General features: G+C 38.4%; 1 protein-coding gene and 1 long non-coding RNA gene across 3 annotated transcripts; one reads left to right on the top strand and one right to left on the bottom strand.

The window, feature by feature from the left end:
- Positions 1-161: 161 nt before the first annotated feature.
- LOC128212983 (kielin/chordin-like protein) lies at positions 162-18,735 on the bottom strand. 2 transcript variants are annotated; one of them, XM_052918429.1, is made up of 18 exons: positions 18,318-18,730; positions 17,616-17,894; positions 17,184-17,366; positions 15,587-15,700; positions 15,082-15,294; positions 14,561-14,782; positions 14,118-14,339; positions 13,679-13,918; positions 13,239-13,454; positions 8,495-8,734; positions 8,048-8,263; positions 3,154-3,435; positions 2,837-2,928; positions 2,534-2,635; positions 1,856-1,976; positions 1,411-1,611; positions 910-992; positions 162-400 (listed from the first exon to the last, which is right to left on the bottom strand). In XM_052918429.1, exons 1-18 carry the CDS (start codon positions 18,373-18,375, stop codon positions 371-373), a joined length of 3,114 nt encoding a protein of 1,037 aa, XP_052774389.1. In that variant the 5' UTR covers positions 18,376-18,730; the 3' UTR covers positions 162-370. The 2 variants fall into 2 exon arrangements, with proteins under 2 accessions (XP_052774389.1, XP_052774390.1); XM_052918430.1 differs by lacking the exons at positions 162-400; positions 910-992; positions 1,411-1,611 and having other exon boundaries at positions 2,805-2,928; positions 18,318-18,735.
- Positions 14,746-15,662, top strand: LOC128212985 (uncharacterized). Its single transcript, XR_008257660.1, has 3 exons — positions 14,746-14,939; positions 15,108-15,280; positions 15,528-15,662. It is a non-coding gene; the product is annotated as an uncharacterized LOC128212985 (long non-coding RNA).
- Positions 18,736-19,149: the final 414 nt, after the last annotated feature.

Here is a 19,149-nt window from a genome sequence, read left to right as displayed (position 1 = left end):
GACCACTAACCAAACTCACGTGCCCAGGCCGGGAAATGAACCTGGGTGGCCTTGGTGAGAAGCGAGGGCACTAACCACTGGGGCTAACCGGACAACCATCTCACACTTGACATGGACATTCTCAGTTTGCCCCTTTGCGCTTAAGGACAAAACATGACAAATGGATTTATGTTTTATTTTCTACATTTATAAAAGCATATACAAATCAAATGATGAAAAAAGAACAAACTTTAAACACCTTGCTCCTTTTCACACAGGCCTCATTGCTGAATGTCTCTGAGGATTGCATACATTTACAGCTGCACACATGTTATAAGGTATTAAAGATGTCTGACTATAACACATATGTTAGAAGGTCTCCTGTGTGCTTTTAGAGATGTGCCTTTGCCCATTCCAAGTCCTGCAAAATACAGACAAAACCATAGTAAACCAAAATAATTATATATATATTATAATTACTAGTAAATGGTAAAACCTGGCAGCCAATTGTATATTATGTATGGTTAATTTCTTTGTTTGGTTTTAGTTAGCCACAATGTTTATTGATTGGTCAATGTTCATCCAATGATAACTACTTACCAATGATATAACTTAAATGTGCGAACTAGACTTTAGACAACCTTGTGGACAAGTCATTCAAGTTGTATACAATTGGATGGATGCCGCCAGGACCGCACACTCAAATTCTCCATTCAGAATAACATCACCACTTGTTAGTTATGACATGCACAAGTACACATAAATCACTGCGAATTATTATAACCATCACCGTTTCTTCAAAAAAATATTGCCTAAAGATATGTACATTTCTGTTCTTGGTATTCATTGGCATGCAAAAAAGTCAGGTACTGCCTAACACACATGTACTTCTATTAAACAACTCAGAACGAAACAATAAACGTTACGTACGAGGTCGTTATCGAAGAGCAGGGACATGACATTGGCGCACTCTCCCTCCTGGTTGTACATGAAGAACCGCACCAGACCGCACTCTGCAAAAGATAAAACATGTAAGTATGATTTCACACTTATACAAACTACTGAATCTGGTAGACTTTCATGGTTCGTGGATTTGATTACTCAACAAACTACTCGGGATCTAGCAGACTTCCATGCCTTGTGGATTTCATAACTCAACAAACTACTCGGGATATGGCAGATTTCCATGCTTTGAGGATTTGATAAATCTACCAACTACTGAATATGGCATACTTCCATACTTCGTGGATTTGATAACTGTACAAACTCCTGAATTTGGCAGATTCGATCCTTTTTTCCATTTATAATCTTAAGTCAGACGGGTGCTACCTATCAGCATGCAGAGCTCTTATAAATATCGTCTTAATTTCATTACTGATGTTTATTTTTTGATAAAACACAGTAACCGTTAAAATGTTCTCTTATACTCACCCATCTGTTGGCATGGCTCCTCCTCATACTTGGAGATCTCCACACGGTGGAAGGCGCCAATGTTCACCTTGTTCTGTACGCTGGGGGAGCGGGCCACTGGTTCAAACCCCCGGGGCAGGCTGTATCGACCGAACTTGACAGCTCCCCGGGACTCGAACACCTGACCAAGGGCGGCGGTCAAGTCTAAGTTGTTGTTACGAGCTATGGAAAAATAAATTTTAAGACAAACATCATCTAGTTATTTTTCAACAGATTCAGTTACGTTTAGAAAGGCCGAGTGGTTCTATGATGTTTAAGGCAGAATAAACACATTGTTCGGCGACACATAGCATGGTACAAATGTCAATTCTCCACCGTTGTGGTACTCTGCCTGTTCCAATGGGATTAATTGAAGCTTGTTATCTTTTGTTTACTATCTGGCGGTATATCCCAAACCCAAACTTACAGTGGACGGCGGCTGGGCGGTGTATCAAGGATGTGGTCACAAACTTCCTTGCGTCAGGTCCCTCTCCGACAGTCCCGTTTACAGTGATATGGTACCCAAGCCCAACGGCGTACGGGTTCACCTGAAGAAAATTTAGCACACTAGTACGAATACATATATCAGCAATGGATCCAGGATGGCGCACCCGGCGCACCCTCTCCTTAAATTTGTCCAAGTGAACTTTTTACTTTATCGTAAATAAATATGCATATACTACATAAAATACACCATTTTAAACTTGTGTATAAGCCGATTTATTTTCTAAGGGATGATGGAGTGTATTCTAAGTTGCGCCACAAAGTAAAACACCCCTTTCCCTAACGTCAATATTCCTGGATCCGCCCCTGAGAGTTGAGAAGTTTGAAACTCTGTTGCATATATATGTGATTTTCATCTTTTTCTGTTGGAACTAGAATAAGTCCCAGATTTCTAGGTCGAAACTTGTGCCTTATCAGTTTGTTTAATGTAGCAATTTGAAACACATCGATGAATGAAAACTTCAACAAGATGTCCCCTAACCCCGCTGTATGCTGTTATCACGACCCTATACTTATCACCATAGTTATAAACAGATTACTAGAAATTCATATTTGGTAAGTCATACTGAATACCAAAATAAATGATGACTTAATATCCCACCTGAATCATGTAGGCCCTCCCACTGTATGCAGGGTACGGGCGGCTGTAGGCATGCATGGACTGGCCATAATTCTCACGAACGTACACGGTGAAGTTCGCATACTGAAGTTGAAAAGGGGCATTCATAACGTATAAGTATAAACTAAAATATCATATAACAGGATTTCTTAAACGGTGAAACGAACAATTTTAAATCTGTTCCATTCCTGCTTTTCCCCTAAAGAATCAATTATTTTTTACAACACCTTTTAGGCAATTTTGAAATACTGACAATGTGTAAGTTCGTATTGAAGGCCATTCTACCTGGTCGGCGAACTCCTCGTACTGTACCGGCACGGTCCATTGAACCAGAAGTCCCGACGGCCCGACCTGCCGCACGTAAACTCGCCCCAGCACTGAAACCATGCGTATGATATTTACACTATTTCAACATGCAAACGCCGGTGTTTTTTAGTGTCTGTTTGGATTTTCAAAAATTATTAAGCAGAAGCACTAAATTCTCGCGTATACTTTTTGGAAATACATTTTCTCTTTCATTTCTTTGTCCAAATAGACAATACAGTTTCAAAGCATTCACACTGGTTAAAAATTGCTTAACACTGTCTCAAAAACCGTCTCACCCATCTCTTGCTGTATCGGGTCTTTGATATCAACGGGTGTATTTTCAATGTCGATTTCGACTTCCTCGACCTCTTCCGATTCCTCGTCCAGGCAGACGAAGCCGCAGCAGGTTCCGGGTATGAGGCGGTAGTTGAGGCAAGGCGGTTCGTCACACATGAGGTCCGCGCACAGCACGGGCGACCCGGCCTCACACAGACACGTGCGGCACGGGTCTGTGCGGTTCGGTGTGTATACGTCACCGTTAGACACCGTGTAGCTGCCGTTCATGTCCCGGCAATATCCTGCAGGACAAAGAACGAGTAAAACATTTGAAAGATCGGGATCATTTTCTTCTGTTTAAAAATATGACAACCAAAACAGCCTATCGTATAATACGGAAGTGTCCGGCTTCCCAGGTCGTACACTATATGCGCGGTTTATAGGGATAGTCGGAGTTACAATAAAAAGACTATAACGTAGCATAAACTCCACTTTCTTCCGGTTGTACCGATTAAAATTCAAACCAGTTTATCGAATATCGCTAAGAGTTAATAACTTCACTGAACAATAACGGGTCAAAGAAACTGCGAATAAGTGACTACTTAGTATGCTTTATTATTTATGAAAAATTAAATAGCATCAACCCTTAAAATTCTGACTAAATTACTTTAAAGTGACGCTCTTATTCAAAATCAGTACATTCACAAATTATTTTACATTTAAAATTGGTTTCTTCGCAACTCCTCTATCGGTTTTCATGCGATTTCTACCAAACTTTCACAGATTGATGATCATTAAGCGAAACAGCGCATATTGCCGGCCTTTCCTGACTTGACCATTTTTGAAAGAGTTATTGCCCTTTGCTTATTTTACATTTAAAATTGGTTTCTTCGCAACTCCTCTTACGTTTTTCATGCGATTTCGACCAAACTTTTACAGATTGATGCTCATAAAGTGAAGCATCGCATACTGTCGGGCTTTCCTAATTTGACCATTTTTTGAAAGATTGATCGCCCTTTGCTTGTTTTACATTTAAAATTGGTTTCTTCGCAATTCCTCTTACGTTTTTCATGCGATTTCTACCAAACTTTCACAGATTGATGATCATAAAGTAAAGCAGCGCATATTGGCGGGCTTTCCTGATTTGACCATTAATAACTCTTTGCTTTTTTACATTTAAAATTGGTTTCTTCGCAACTCCTCTTACGTTTTTCATGCGATTTCTACCAAACTTTCACAGATTGATGATCATAAAGTGAAGCAGCGCATATTGTCGGGCTTTCCTGATTTGACCATTTTTGAAAGAGTGATTGCCCTTTGCTTATTTTACATTTAAAATTGGTTTCTTCGCAACTCCTCTTACGGTTTTCATGCGATTTCTACCAAACTTTTACAGATTGTTGATCATAAAGTGAAGCAGCGCATATTGCCGGGCTTTCCTGATTTGACCATTTTTGGAAGAGTTATTGCCCTTTGCTTATTTTACATTTAAAATTGGTTTCTTCGCAACACCTCTTACGTTTTTCATGCGATTTCTACCAAACTTTCACAGATTGATGATCATAAAGTGAAACAGCGCATATTGTCGGGCTTTCCTGATTTGACCTTTTTTGAAAGAGTTATTGCCCTTTGCTTTTTTTACATTTAAAATTGGTTTCTTCGCAACTCCTCTTACGTGTTCATGCAATTTCTACCAAACTTTCACAGATTAATGACTATATAGTGATGCAGCGCATATTGTCGGCCATTTTTGAAAGAGTTATTGCCCTTTTTTTACATTTAAAATTGGTTTCTTCACAACTCCTCTTACATTTTTCATGCAATTTCTACCAAACTTTCACAGATTGATGACTATATAGTGACGCAGCGCATATTGTCGGGCTTTCGCGATTCGACCATTTTTGAAAGAGTTATTGCAATTTCTTTATTTTACATTTAAAATTGGTTTCTTCGCAACTCCTTACATTAATGACTATATAGTGACACAGCGCATATTGTCAGGTTTTTGCAATTTGACCTTTTTGAAAGAGATATTGCCCTTTCTTAATTTTACGCATTTCTTATGTTCCTGAGAAACTACCCTTATCATTGATTGGCTTTCGTTACAAAAAATGTCCCCATGAGGCGGGGGATATAGCTGTCTGTGACCGCTCTTGTTTCAAATTAAACTCGGTATCCTTCATAAGAACCATTGTTTTCGACATTTATTAATCCTTTTTGGAACATTAAAGCAATATTATTAATTGTGGAAAATCTTATCTGGGAGTAAGAGGGCAACTTTAATGAAGAGTATTCTATTCACTGAAATCAGATTTTTTTTATGTTTTAAATTTTTTTGTTTGCTATATAAACACTATTCTAGTCAGTTTTACTAAGATAATATTAATCTTATCTTAATCTCAGTTGCCAAAAATGGCTAAACTATCGTCACGTGGTATGTACGACGCCGGTTGTCATTGGAAGTTTAAAAATGAAATAATAGCAGATACATGTTTAATTTCACAGATATTTATGGGGGAAAACCCGACATCTTCTAATTTTCGTATTTTTTTTAAACGGCATACGTTCACCAAACGGGGTTTGTAGGAGCTCTCACCCAATATAGTTTCCTCTGCCTCGTATAACCCATATCTGGTCACATACTAACCCCGTGACGTATATATCACGTCGACAACCTGTTCGCAGTGATCAAGACGCAAACACTATCTGGGAAATGTTTTATATATTCATCTACATCAGAAAATAGACGTCATTTTGGTACGATATAAAGATTAATGACCCAATATGGAAAAATATTGGGTGATCGCGTGACCAGTCCTGGACCAACGGCGTTGCATCGTTCACATTGGGGGCGTGATATATATACATATTTTTTATGATCTTACATTGAGTTGCCATTTAATACAAACTTTTACGTAATGGGTACATATTAAGTTTTCAGTAACAAATGTCATACAGGTGTTATATCTCGGTGTTTGTATTTCGTATGGGCCAATGACAATCGAGGATTATTTTTTATCTGCGCATGCGTAATCAAATTAAGCGCGTCGTTTTTTTTAGTTCATCAATGTATTTGACCCATTAAGTAACTTTTTCTTACTGTTATCATTTACCATAATTAATATACCTGCGGAAGAAAATGGCGGTTTCGAAAGGATTTTGGTGTTTTGGGAGGATATTTTAGCCTGGTTAGTAAGTTATATCACTTTTCTGGCAATATAAATACGCCTACCCAGAGACAACACGTGTAAGCTCCTCTCAGGTTTTTAACCATTGTTTCAAGAAGCCTTAACAAAAAAGTTATTGAATGTATAAGCTGAACGATTGATGGTTTACACAGTGAAATATGTTGGACGTGTTTGTGGGCGATTGCCGTCCAACTTTGTGATCGCTTTTTAAACTCTACAAACCTTTTTCCTAATTTAAAACTTAAAAAATAAATCCGTCTGGCAAAATCTATATCTGCCAGACATTTTCAACCATTTTGGAGTTACTCTTCCTTTTCCCTTTTGCCACAAATGAACTGCGGAAACTTGGCTGTGCAAATATAAAATCATACTTTATAAGCCATTTATAAAGTGGTTTATATTTGTGAGACATAATATTATTATAATTTTCTTCATTGTATGTTGGCCTTGGAGGTTGGAGATATCGCAACATAAATAAGTTTAGTGTAACCGCACATTATTTAGTGCAACATAACCTCTGTCATAAATTAGCCTCGTTTTGGATGCGCAGCAGCGAAAACTTTTCAGAGAAGTTTTACAAATTTATTTTATCAACCGCGAACCACCCCTCCACCCTCCATGCTATTTTATCTAGTTCGCTTATATGTTGCATACATTTTATTGGGGGCGATTGCCGTCCAACTTTGTGATCGCTTTTTAAACTCTACAAACCTTTTTCCTAATTTAAAACTTAAAAAATAAATCCGTCTGGCTTTAAACTCTACAAACCTTTTTCCTAATTTAAAACTTAAAAAATAAATCCGTCTGGCAAAATCTATATCTGCCAGACATTTTCAACCTTGCCGTCCAACTTTGTGATCGCTTTTTAAACTCTACAAACCTTTTTCCTAATTTAAAACTTAAAAAATAAATCCGTCTGGCAAAATCTATATCTGCCAGACATTTTCAACCATTTTGGAGTTACTCTTCCTTTTCCCTTTTGCCACAAATGAACTGCGGAAACTTGGCTGTGCAAATATAAATAGAAAATTGCGTGACATAAACTGTGTTTTAAGTCAAAGTGTACCATTCTTGCACCTTTTCTAGCTGGTTTTCACTGTTTTTTTGCTAATTTTTTCTTTGCTTATTTTTTCTTTTCGGTGGCTTGTGCACATGGTCACTATACGGCCGTTTCTTAATGTTAATACACCTTTTATGTGTGGCGAGAAACTTCTATTTAGTTTTTGTTGGATGCAGAATCATAATAAGCGTGCGTTGATAAGTGTTATTTAGACACGAGCTGTAAGACATGTTATTTTTTTTATCAAAAGGCAATTTGATACCCAATTACATTAGCGCGTATTTGTTATGCAAAATAACCTACCAGATACACTTGTATACTATTCTAACAATTTATATATGTGCCCATTCAATTATTACTCTTTATATCAATGTAAGAACTCTTGATGCAACACGAACGTCTCCTCATACGTCAAATAAAATAAATGCAAACATTATTAGTCTGATACTATTTTACCACGAAAATCACGAAAAAATACGTTTTAAAACAGTGGTAATCTACCCCACCCCGGCAGTTGTCTTACGATGGATCTTAATCACTTGAGCAAACGGCCATATATGTGAGAACATAATCAAATACACAGCACAGCGACATTTTCACTATTGCTAATCACTCATGGGATCTGATATATACACAAATGCAGTAATCATGGTAATGTAAACGTACCTGATGGGACACGATTTTGCTCAGGTGTGTGACATGTGTATTTACAACACACGTCACGTGAGCTTGTGTAGTTCTTGCACGTGGGTGACGCACAAGCAACGGACGCGCACCTGCCCTTTGACCCGTACTCGCACACACATTGCACGCATGGGTCCTCGTTTGGCATGTAGACATCGCCGTGCGCCACCTGTCGACCGTCCCGGTCCAAGCACATATCTAATTTATGATAAAAACAAGACGTATTTCTTCACGAATATAAAGGCGCAGTATTTATAACAATATGTAATATTCGTCATTGTTTTTTTGTTTTTTTTGATTGGAGAAGTCCAAGTAAAATAGCATGACTGTGTGCAAAGGGAGGGCAGTCGTTTGCATAAAACAACAACATGCATTAAGTCATCAATTACATACTTAATATATATATATCAGATATTTTATTTAACTCACTTTCAAGGTCGATTTCGACTTCTTCCACCTCTTCCGATTCCTCGTCGAGGCAGACGAAGCCGCAGCAGGTTCCGGGTATGAGGTTGTAGTTTGGGCAGGGCGGGGCGTCACACATGATGTCCGCGCACCGAACGGGGGACCCGGCCTCACACAGACACGTGCGGCACGGGTCTGTGCGGTTCGGCGAGTATACGTCACCGTTAGGCACCGTGTAGCTGCCGTTCATGTCTCGGCAATATCCTACAGGACAAAGAACGAGTAAAACATTTGAAAGATAGGGATCATTTTTTTCTGTTTTAACGTATGACAACCAAAACATCCTATTGTACAATACGCAAGTGCCCGTCTTCCCAGGTCGTACACTATATGCGCGGTTTATAGGGATAGTCTGAGTTACAATAAGAAAGCTATAACGTGGCATGAACTCCACTTTCTTCCGGTTGTACCGATTAAAATTCAAACCAGTTTATTAAATATCGCTAAGAGTTAATAACTTCACTGAACAATAACGGGTCAAAGAAACAGCGAATAAGGGACAACTTATTATTGCTTTATTATTTATGAAAAATTAAATAGCACCATACCTTAAAATTCTGACTAAATTACTTTAAAGTGACACTCTTATTCAAAATCAGTACATTCACAAATATAACAAACATCAATTTTGACTGATAAATCTTTAACTACTTACTAAATAATGCATTTATGGAAACTATTAATTACTGATAACAAGATTGTTACCGTGTATTTAATAGCAGAAAGCGCAAAAGTATTAAATGATTGGTGAATGCTTAAAGATTTACTGTGGTCTACTATAGTCTCATAAGGTTGAAATAGCATGTTGTATGCTTATTTTTTATCCCTTGCCTTTTCATAGTGATGGTAGGCGCGATTCCGTGCGTGTTTGCGTGCGTGCGTGCGTGCGTGTGTGTTTGTGTATGTGCGTGTGTGCGTGAGTGTGTCCGTCCGTCCGTCCGTCCGTCCGTCCGTCCCACATTCATTTCTTTGCATCTCCTTTTACATTTCTCATGCGATTTCCACCAAACTTTCACAGATTGATGATCATAAAGTGAAGCAGCGCATATTGTCGGGCTTTCCTGATTTGACCATTTTTGAAAGAGTGATTGCCCTTTGCTTATTTTACATTTAAAATTGGTTTCTTCGCAAATCCTCTTACGTTTTTCATGCGATTTCTACCAAACTTTCACAGATTGATGACTATATAGTGATGCAGCGCATATTGTCGGGCTTTCGCGATTCGGCCATTTTTGAAAAAAGTTATTGCCCTTTTTTACATTTAAAATTGGTTTCTTCTAGGGATGCCAACGAATGGCAAAATTGATATTCGAATATTCGGTAATTCTTTTGATCGAATATTCGAATATTCGATCACAGGCAAGATTGTCTAAAAACTTCTATATTGCATCGATCATTTGCGTTCCAAATAATGACTTCCGGTATGACATTTGCCGAATAATTTTATTGATGTCGGATTGTATGACGTCGTCTGTAATACGTGTAGTGGCTTTATTGTGCAATTTCAAAATAACTTTGCATATGTTATCTAGAATTATACTAGTATGTCATATTGTTTCATTACAAAAACTACGTCGATATATCAAAAGTCAAGGTCATGGCATCTTCACCGTTGCAAACGGTCTGGTTTCCGTCGACTTGTTATTATTTTGTACCCGTCTTTCGTTTGTTACTTGTTTTTATACCAATAAAGATAAAGAAAACAACATATTTGGATTTTAACTAGTATATTGTGAAATATTTTAAATAATAATGCTATTATTAGGATAACAAAATTATATACATGTACATTCTATATTACACAAAACACTTTGAATTTAATTCATAAACAAGAATAATAAACAGTTGCTTTAAATAACATACATCACATATGTTGGCTTGTTTCACTACCAACTTAGTCTTAGAATCCCTTTGATATCACCCAAGCTATTTATTCGTCACAAGGAATGATGGACATCAAATTTTATGCGCATTATATTCAGTGCGATTTTAGCTACATTGCTCAGTTTAATTGACATACAAAAGAAATATTTTGTGTTATTGCTGACATGACGAACCCTTAATTGGCATCGTTTAAAATAGGTTCCAATCCCCTTTCAACTTTATTTATTTCATTGCCGCTAATTGGCAGGGGACGGCACACGTAAAATTATTTGTTTATTTCGCCATGATGATGGGCCTTAATTGACACTTGACGCGCCACTGTGTATTGTCTAGATGCTCGCGCCTCGATAATTGGTGACATGCGTGGGTGTATTGACGAAACGAGGGTAAATTAGAGCGTTTTAATCTTTAAATATAAATGTTAAATAAATGTTCAAGATGGAACAAAATTTAGAAAAAAAGTAAAAATTAAACGAATATTCGAATACCGATTTTAATATTCGAATACCATTCTTTTGATCGAATATTCGAATATTCGTTTGCATCCCTAGTTCCTTTCTTCACAACTCCTCTTACATTTTTCATGCAATTTCTACCAAACTTTCACAGATTGATGACTATATAGTGACGCAGCGCATATTGTCGGGCTTTCGCGATTCGACCATTTTTGAAAGACTTATTGCAATTTCTTTATTTTACATTTAAAATTGGTTTCTTCGCAACTCCTTACATTTATGACTATATAGTGACACAGCGCATATTGTCAGGCTTTTGCAATTTGACCTTTTTTGAAAGAGTTATTGCCCTTTCTTAATTTTACGCATTTCTTATGTTCCTGAGAAACTACCCTTATCATTGATTGGCTATCGTTACAAAAAATGTCCCCATAAGGCGGGGGATATAGCTGTCTGTGACCACTCTTGTTTCAAATTAAACTCGGTATCTTTAATAAGTACCACTGTTTTCGACATTTATTAATCCTTTTTGGAACATTAAAGCAATATTATTAATTGTGGTCAATCTTATCTGAGAGTAAGAGGGCAACTTTTATGAAGAGTATTCTATTCACTGAAATCAGATTTTTTTATGTTTTAAAATCTTTTGTTTCCTATATAAACACTATTCTAGTCAGTTTTACTAAGATAATATTAATCTTATCTTAATCTCAGTTACGTGCCAAAAAATGGCTATATTATCGTCACGTGGTATGTACAACGACGGTGGTCATTGGAAGTTTGAAAATAAAATAATAGCAGATACATGTTTAATTTCACAGATATTTATGGGGGAAAACCCGACATCTAATTTTCGTATTTTTTTAAACGGCATACGTTCACCAAACGGGGTTTGTAGGAGCTCTCACCCAATATAGTTTCCTCTGCCTCGTATAACCCATATCTGGTCACATACTAACCCCGTGACGTATATATCACGTCGACAACCTGTTCGCAGTGATCAAGACGCAAACACTATCTGGGAAATGTTTTATATATTCATCTACATCAGAAAATAGACGTCATTTTGGTACGATATAAAGATTAATGACCCAATATGGAAAAATATTGGGTGATCGCGTGACCAGTCCTGGACCAACGGCGTTGCATCGTTCACATTGGGGGCGTGATATATATACATATTTTTTATGATCTTACATTGAGTTGCCATTTAATACAAACTTTTACGTAATGGGTACATATTAAGTTTTCAGTAACAAATGTCATACAGGTGTTATATCTCGGTGTTTGTATTTCGTATGGGCCAATGACAATCGAGGATTATTTTTTATCTGCGCATGCGTAATCAAATTAAGCGCGTCGTTTTTTTTTTAGTTCATCAATGTATTTGACCCATTAAGTAACTTTTTCTTACTGTTATCATTTACCATAATTAATATACCTGCGGAAGAAAATGGCGGTTTCGAAAGGATTTTGGTGTTTTGGGAGGATATTTTAGCCTGGTTAGTAAGTTATATCACTTTTCTGGCAATATAAATACGCCTACCCAGAGACAACACGTGTAAGCTTCTCTCAGGTTTTTAACCATTGTTTCAAGAAGCCTAAACAAAAAAGTTATTGAATGTATAAGCTGAACGATTGATGGTTTACACAGTGAAAATAGAAAATTGCGTGACATAAACTGTGTTTTAAGTCAAAGTGTACCATTCTTGCACCTTTTCTAGCTGGTTTTCACTGGTTTTTTTGCTAATTTTTTCTTTGCTTATTTTTTCTTTTCGGCGGCTTGTGCACATGGTCACTATACGGCCGTTTCTTAATGTAAATACACCTTTTATGTGTGGCGAGAAACTTCTATTTAGTTTTTGTTGGATGCAGAATCATAATAAGCGTGCGTTGATAAAAGTGTTATTTAGACACGAGCTGTAAGACATGTTATTTTTTTATCAAAAGGCAATTTGATACCCAATTACATTAGCGCGTATTTGTTATGCAAAATAACCTACCAGATACACTTGTATACTATTCTAACAATTCATATATGTGCCCATTCAATTATTACTCTTTATATCAATGTAAGAACTCTTGATGCAACACGAACGTCTCCTCATACGTCAAATAAAATAAATGCAAACATTATTAGTCTGATACTATTTTACCACGAAAATCACGAAAAAATACGTTTTAAAACAGTGGTAATCTACCCCACCCCGGCAGTTGTCTTACAATGGATCTTAATCACTTGAGCAAACGGCCATATATGTGAGAACATAATCAAATACACAGCACAGCGACATTTTCACTATTGCTAATCACTCATCATGGGATCTGACATATACACAAATGCAGTAATCATGGTAATGTAAACGTACCTGATGGGACACGATTTTGCTCAGGTGTGTGACATGTGTATTTACAACACACGTCACGTGAGCTTGTGTAGTTCTTGCACGTGGGTGACGCACAAGCAACGGACGCGCACCTGCCCTTTGACCCGTACTCGCACACACATTGCACGCATGGGTCCTCGTTTGGCATGTAGACATCGCCGTGCGCCACCTGTCGACCGTCCCGGTCCAAGCACATATCTAATTTATGATAAAAACAACACGTATTTCTTCACGAATATAAAGGCGCAGTATTTATAACAATATGTAATATTCGTCATTGTTTTTTATTTTGATTGGAGAAGTCCAAGTAAAATAGCATGACTGTGTGCAAAGGGAGGGCAGTCGTTTGCATAAAACAACAACATGCATTAAGTCATCAATTACATACTTAATATGTATATCAGATATTTTATTTAACTCACTTTCAAGATCGATTTCGACTTCTCCCACCTCTTCCGATTCCTCGTCCAGGCAGACGAAGCCGCAGCAGGTTCCGGGTATGAGGTTGTAGTTTGGACAAGGCGGTTCGTCGCACATGCTGTCCGCGCACAGCACGGGCGACCCGGCCTCACACAGACACGTGCGGCAAGGGTCTGTGCGGTTCGGCGTGTAAACGTCACCGTTAGGCACCGTGAAGCTGCCGTTCATGTCTCGGCAATATCCTACAGGACAAAAAATGAGTCGGTCATTGTTAAAAAACCGGGATTAGTACCTTCTGTTCAAAAATGACAACCAAAACAACTCATTTTGTAATGCGGTAGATGTGAGATATTAATCCAATAACAGGCACAACACTTTTTTCACTGTTGCTAATTAACCATTGGATCTTACACATACATACATGGATAAAGGTATGCGAACCTGATGGGACACGAATTTGCTCCGGCGTGTGACATGTGTATTTACAACATTCGTCCCGTGACCGTGTGAAGTTCGTGCACGTTGGTTCCGCACACTTGGCTGACGAGCACCTGCCCTCTGATCCATGCACACACTGGCATTGAAAACATGGATCCTCGTTCGGCATGTAGACTTCGCCGTGCAATACCGTGCGGCCGTCCCGGTCCAAGCACATCTCTAATTCTTAGATAATAAAACACACATTCTTAAATAGGCGTAAAAATAAGAAAGAATATATCACACTCGTCCGGTAGTGATTCATAAATGTATAAAGTAGTGATTTTTAATGTTTTATGTTCATGCGAGAAGTTCGGGTAAAATGCGCACATGGAAATGCATAAAAAAACTTGATTGCTTTTTCCTTTTTCCTATTAATACTAAATAAATATCATTTCCAGACGTACGTGACGCGTCGGATACACAGCGAGCACTGCAGCAAACGCTCTTGTCTTGCTCCAACCGCGTGCCCGGGGGACAGGGTGAGATCCGGCAGACCATGGAACGGCACTGTAACCCCAATGTGGAACACACGCAGGTGGTACAGGGGTCGCTGCGCCGCGTGTAGCTGTCGCTTAGCGACATAGATGCGTTGTCTTCGTCCCGGCAGACCGCTTCCAGCTTGTTCGCTAAAAGTTAAAAAGGATAACATTACGAAACATTGCAGCATACCAGAAGAGCTGGGTGGGTGACGTACCATGCACATTAGGAGCTACACGTCCATCAATCGCTTGTGGACGTAACTTGCAAATATAGAGCCTTTTCAATACAATGACAATGACAGAAGTAAGTAAGGTATTCGTAATTATGAAGATCATTAGCGAAAACGCGAACAGAAAGATTAAGCTTGACGTATCTCAATAACATGTATTCATCCTTTCTGTCTGTGTTATGCAAATAAAACATAATATTCCGTTTAATTCCCTACGTCTTGGAACACATTTTCCCTTGCAGCACGTGTCGTTGGACATGGCGAACACGAAGTCGACGGGACAGCGCTCCGGGACGCAGCCGACAGACCGGCAGCGGATCAGGCCGCCTTCGAAGCACGTGCAGGTGGTGCATGGGTCGCCTGGGCGCTGTCGAGTCTCCCCGAACTTGTACATTTCGCCGTCATCCAGCTTACAGTGAGTCGGTGCCTCTGAAATGTTTTCGTGTTAATTTGAAAACTTATTAATAGCATGTTGATTTTTATATTTTACTTGATTTAAAAAAAAAAAATAGTTGTTATAAATCCAAATCGAATGTGTTCAGAGTTTTTAAATCAAACTTCTTTTTAAATTTTATAAATCTTATTTTATAAATAGAGTAAGAACACTAGTATTGTAGTTGTGTTATGTGCTGCATTGTTACCATTTTGTGTTCTATTTTCAGTAAATATTAAATGAAACTGATGCATTCGAATGCAGTTTGTAACCTGGTGATATACCTACCGATTTGTACGTTGACGTTAGCGGTGTCCCCGTAAGTGTTGCCCCTGTTGTTCACCGCGACGCACGTGTAGCGTCCCCCGTCAGCCGCCGTGACGTCACTGATCCGCAAATGACCTGCAGAAAGCAACAACATTATGTGAAAAATATTATTAGTAATAAGTGTTACATAAATACAAAATAGACAGAGTTGAAATTTATTTGATGATGCCGCTAAGTGTAAGTATTTTGTCAACTGCGGGACAAATGCCATCTACTACCTTTGTCACGTTGTTTCCCTGAGGGAAACATATGCATCTACTACCTTTCTCTCGAATGCGTTAAGCTATCTTTGTACAAAAATAAACAACAACATACGGAACTATCGCAAAAGCAGTATGTTATTGCGACATATATATTAGTGTGCCTTTCTTTCATCAATAAGAATGTTCCTGCGAGCTCTTAATAGGTCGGGAAATTGTTCCAAATCATTTCTAGATATAAGTGTGTTCACCAACATTCAAGGTCGATCTGTATAAACACATTCCGCCCAGAAAAAGATAACTTATAAACAAAATGTCAAGTCTGTATAAAAAATAAGGCGGGTGAAAAAGATAAATGTAAAAATCTTGAGAAAACTTGCCTAGAAATCTGAGTACATAGATAAAAATGTATCATGACATTTTGTAAAATAAAATGCCGGGAACAAACTGATTCAGCAGTCGAGGCAGTGATGTATCGAGTAATAAATATTTTGATACTGAATTCATCTCTTGTTAAATTATTGCTTGTTTTCTTCCACTCACGAACTTAGTCCGAGACATTTTACCAACTTAGGAAGAATAATCCTTCACACAACCAAACACGCTTATTATTTAGGAGCATAAATTGGAGCTATTTTGTAAACTTGTTGTCGTTCGATTTTGAAGAAGTTGCACTACTTAAAAAAAGTATTATAATGTGATATTAATAACGCATCCTCAGAACACTGGGCCGAATATTACAAAACATACTTACGTCAAAACTCAATGTCAACTCATTTAAAATGATAAAACTAAAAGTTAATGAAAATCGTATTTTTTTTACTATTTTAAAGCGCATTCTTTCATACACTATGTTGTCATGATGAGATTCTAACGAAAATTATTCTACAGCGAAAATATGTACTTCGGCAAAAATCTTTGTTTTTTAGCAATTACTCAATTCTATTTTTGGCTTTAGAATTAGTTTACTTCGAAGCGTTACAAACAGACTTTATTACCACATTATATGAGAAAAGGTGCCGAGTAAAAGAATACTGTATTTTGAGTTTTGAAACATACCATGCCCTCATGTTGTAAAAACGTGGAAATGAGATTGAGAATTTCGGCCTGGTGGGACGCAAACCCGTTGGCCCATGTGATGTTATGGGCCGAACATCACTGCTACTGAACCATCTCACCATAGACTAAGAGTAAGAGAACTTGGGTTAAAACACCACAAAAGCACCTTCTTCTGGCGTTGTTAAGAAGAAAACCACAGTACTGATTTCTACACCAACGAACTCGAGAGCTGCATCATAGTACTTCATATCAGCTCATGCAGCTGGCAGCAACCAAACTGGCCTAAGTAAGTCTCTTACCGTCGTCATCGATGTCTATCCGGCCGTCCTCCCGAAGCGCCAAGTCTTCGTAGTCGTCCTTTAGCCAGCGCCACGTGACCTGGACTTCCGGATTCTGGAGGGAGCAGCGCAGCTCCAGGGAGCCGCTCTCCATACTTCCTGACTGTATACCGACCGCCACTCGCGGGTAGTCCGGGTGCACCCCTGGAGAGAAATACATTAATACAATACAATATGTGTATTGCTAGTTTAAGCATAATAAGTGTATTGCAAAGGTTCTAGCTTTGTTGCGTCCAAAGACGGCTGTGAACTTTCTCACCGTGCTGTCAGAAACGTGTCAGAAGAATCTCTTTATGTACAAAAGAAGAAAAAATAGTAAATAGTTAATATAATGAAGAACAAAAAAGACAATAAGTGATCGACATTATTCAACCCAAACTATACGGTACTCACTGTTTGGAGAGAGAACCTTCAACCTCTCAGTATGGGCCTCTTCAAAGGAGCCATCCGGGCGTCTGACGGCGCACGTGTACACGCGTTTATCACGCTTGATTTGGGCGTTGTTGATCCTCAGCACGGCCACTTTGCCGACCTGGCGGACTTCGACGCCTTCCTGGGCGGCGTCACGGTCCCCCACAAGCCAAGAGTAGTTTCCGGGAACATCCGACACGCACGAGAAAACGACGGGGCTGCCCACCACAACCTTCTGGGACGTGGGCGTGATCTCCAGGGCTTTGGAAATTATACAGAGCACCGTTAACATCAGAATACTAAATAAACGCAACAGGCAATGTATTGCGACCAGAAATAGTTATACTTTAATAGTACATGTCATTTTGAGATAAAAAGCGAGCAAATTGAAAACAAGTGAAAAATATCGTCAGAGTTGGTATTTATATTCAGAACTAAGAAAATATGGCCGAATTCATAAAGTAACTTTGTCGATATGGTATACTTCGTTCGATAATTACTTTTATTTTCTAAAGTTGTGGTACACAAAAAAAAATGAAAAAGAGTAGAACATCTAAAATTTATTGATATGTATTAAACTAAATATTCTTTGTCAAATAATACTTTGTTCACTTAAGTAAGTAAAAATACAGCCCAATATATCGTTATTATCATATTAATCTTTGATATATAAATATTACTTACCAGCATAACAAGTTGCTGCAAATATTGCAAATATTATCCAACACTTTAGTACAATCATTTTAGTATTTTCTGATTTTCTTCTGTTTTCAAGCACAAGTCGGTCCTATGTGTAAATGTTAGCAGCACGTCGGTTGCAAGAGTGGGTTTCAATAGTTGTTTACAATTAAGCCACCCCTTAGACTATTTATCAGAAAATAACAGAACAGAACATGGGTGGGAGGATGTAGGATTGTTTGTTTTCTGGTGTGAATGACCATTGAACCGGACGTCTTACACAACATAAATCCAGCACTTGCAGTAAACAATCAACCCATTGAATTAGACAATCATCGGGTACAAAACCCGGTGTGAAAGAGTTTAATCGTTCGCTGGCTTCTCTCTGATATTTACAATACATTTACCATCCATCATCGTGAATGTTTACTCCACCCAATTGAGTGCCTGCTCCAGTTATACTCGTTGAGGTATCTGGGATTTCCATACATATATCAGTGATTCAGAAAGGCATTGAAAAGGGCAATAAAATGCAAGAAGTACAAAACTGAGAGGAAAGAGAGGCTGCTCGGGTAAAGTGGGGACCGACCGGGTTGTGAGCGTCACCTCGGTTCGGTTGTTAGGGAGGCTTAGAGCCGCGAGTTACAGTATCATCATATACGATGATAGTCAGCACCGATAAAGACTGCATTCCATGACCGAGAGTGAAAGATAGGTTTATCACAACCAGAGCTCAGCGTGTTTTGCGGAAACGTAAGTTTACCGAGTTTCCGCCGGACACCATGTGCGAATGTTGGGATGATGAACCAACACGTATATTACACGCACGACCATGGTA

Source organism: Mya arenaria, chromosome 13 (assembly GCF_026914265.1).
Source record: "Mya arenaria isolate MELC-2E11 chromosome 13, ASM2691426v1".
NCBI classification, from domain to species: domain Eukaryota; kingdom Metazoa; phylum Mollusca; class Bivalvia; order Myida; family Myidae; genus Mya; species Mya arenaria.
The sequence above is the reverse complement of the archived record's forward strand: the minus strand, read 5'-3'. Positions and strand labels throughout refer to the sequence as shown.

Bases quoted from the DNA above. Each gene is read 5' to 3' on its own strand.
- LOC128212983 (XM_052918429.1), bottom strand. From the start codon at position 18,375: ATGATTGTACTAAAGTGTTGGATAATATTTGCAATATTTGCAGCAACT. The intron at 17,895-18,317 runs GTAAGTAATATT...TAATTTCCAAAG, and splicing joins TGCAGCAACTTGTTATGCTG to CCCTGGAGATCACGCCCACG. The intron at 13,919-14,117 runs GTTCGCATACCT...TTTGTCCTGTAG, and splicing joins GCAAATTCGTGTCCCATCAG to GATATTGCCGAGACATGAAC.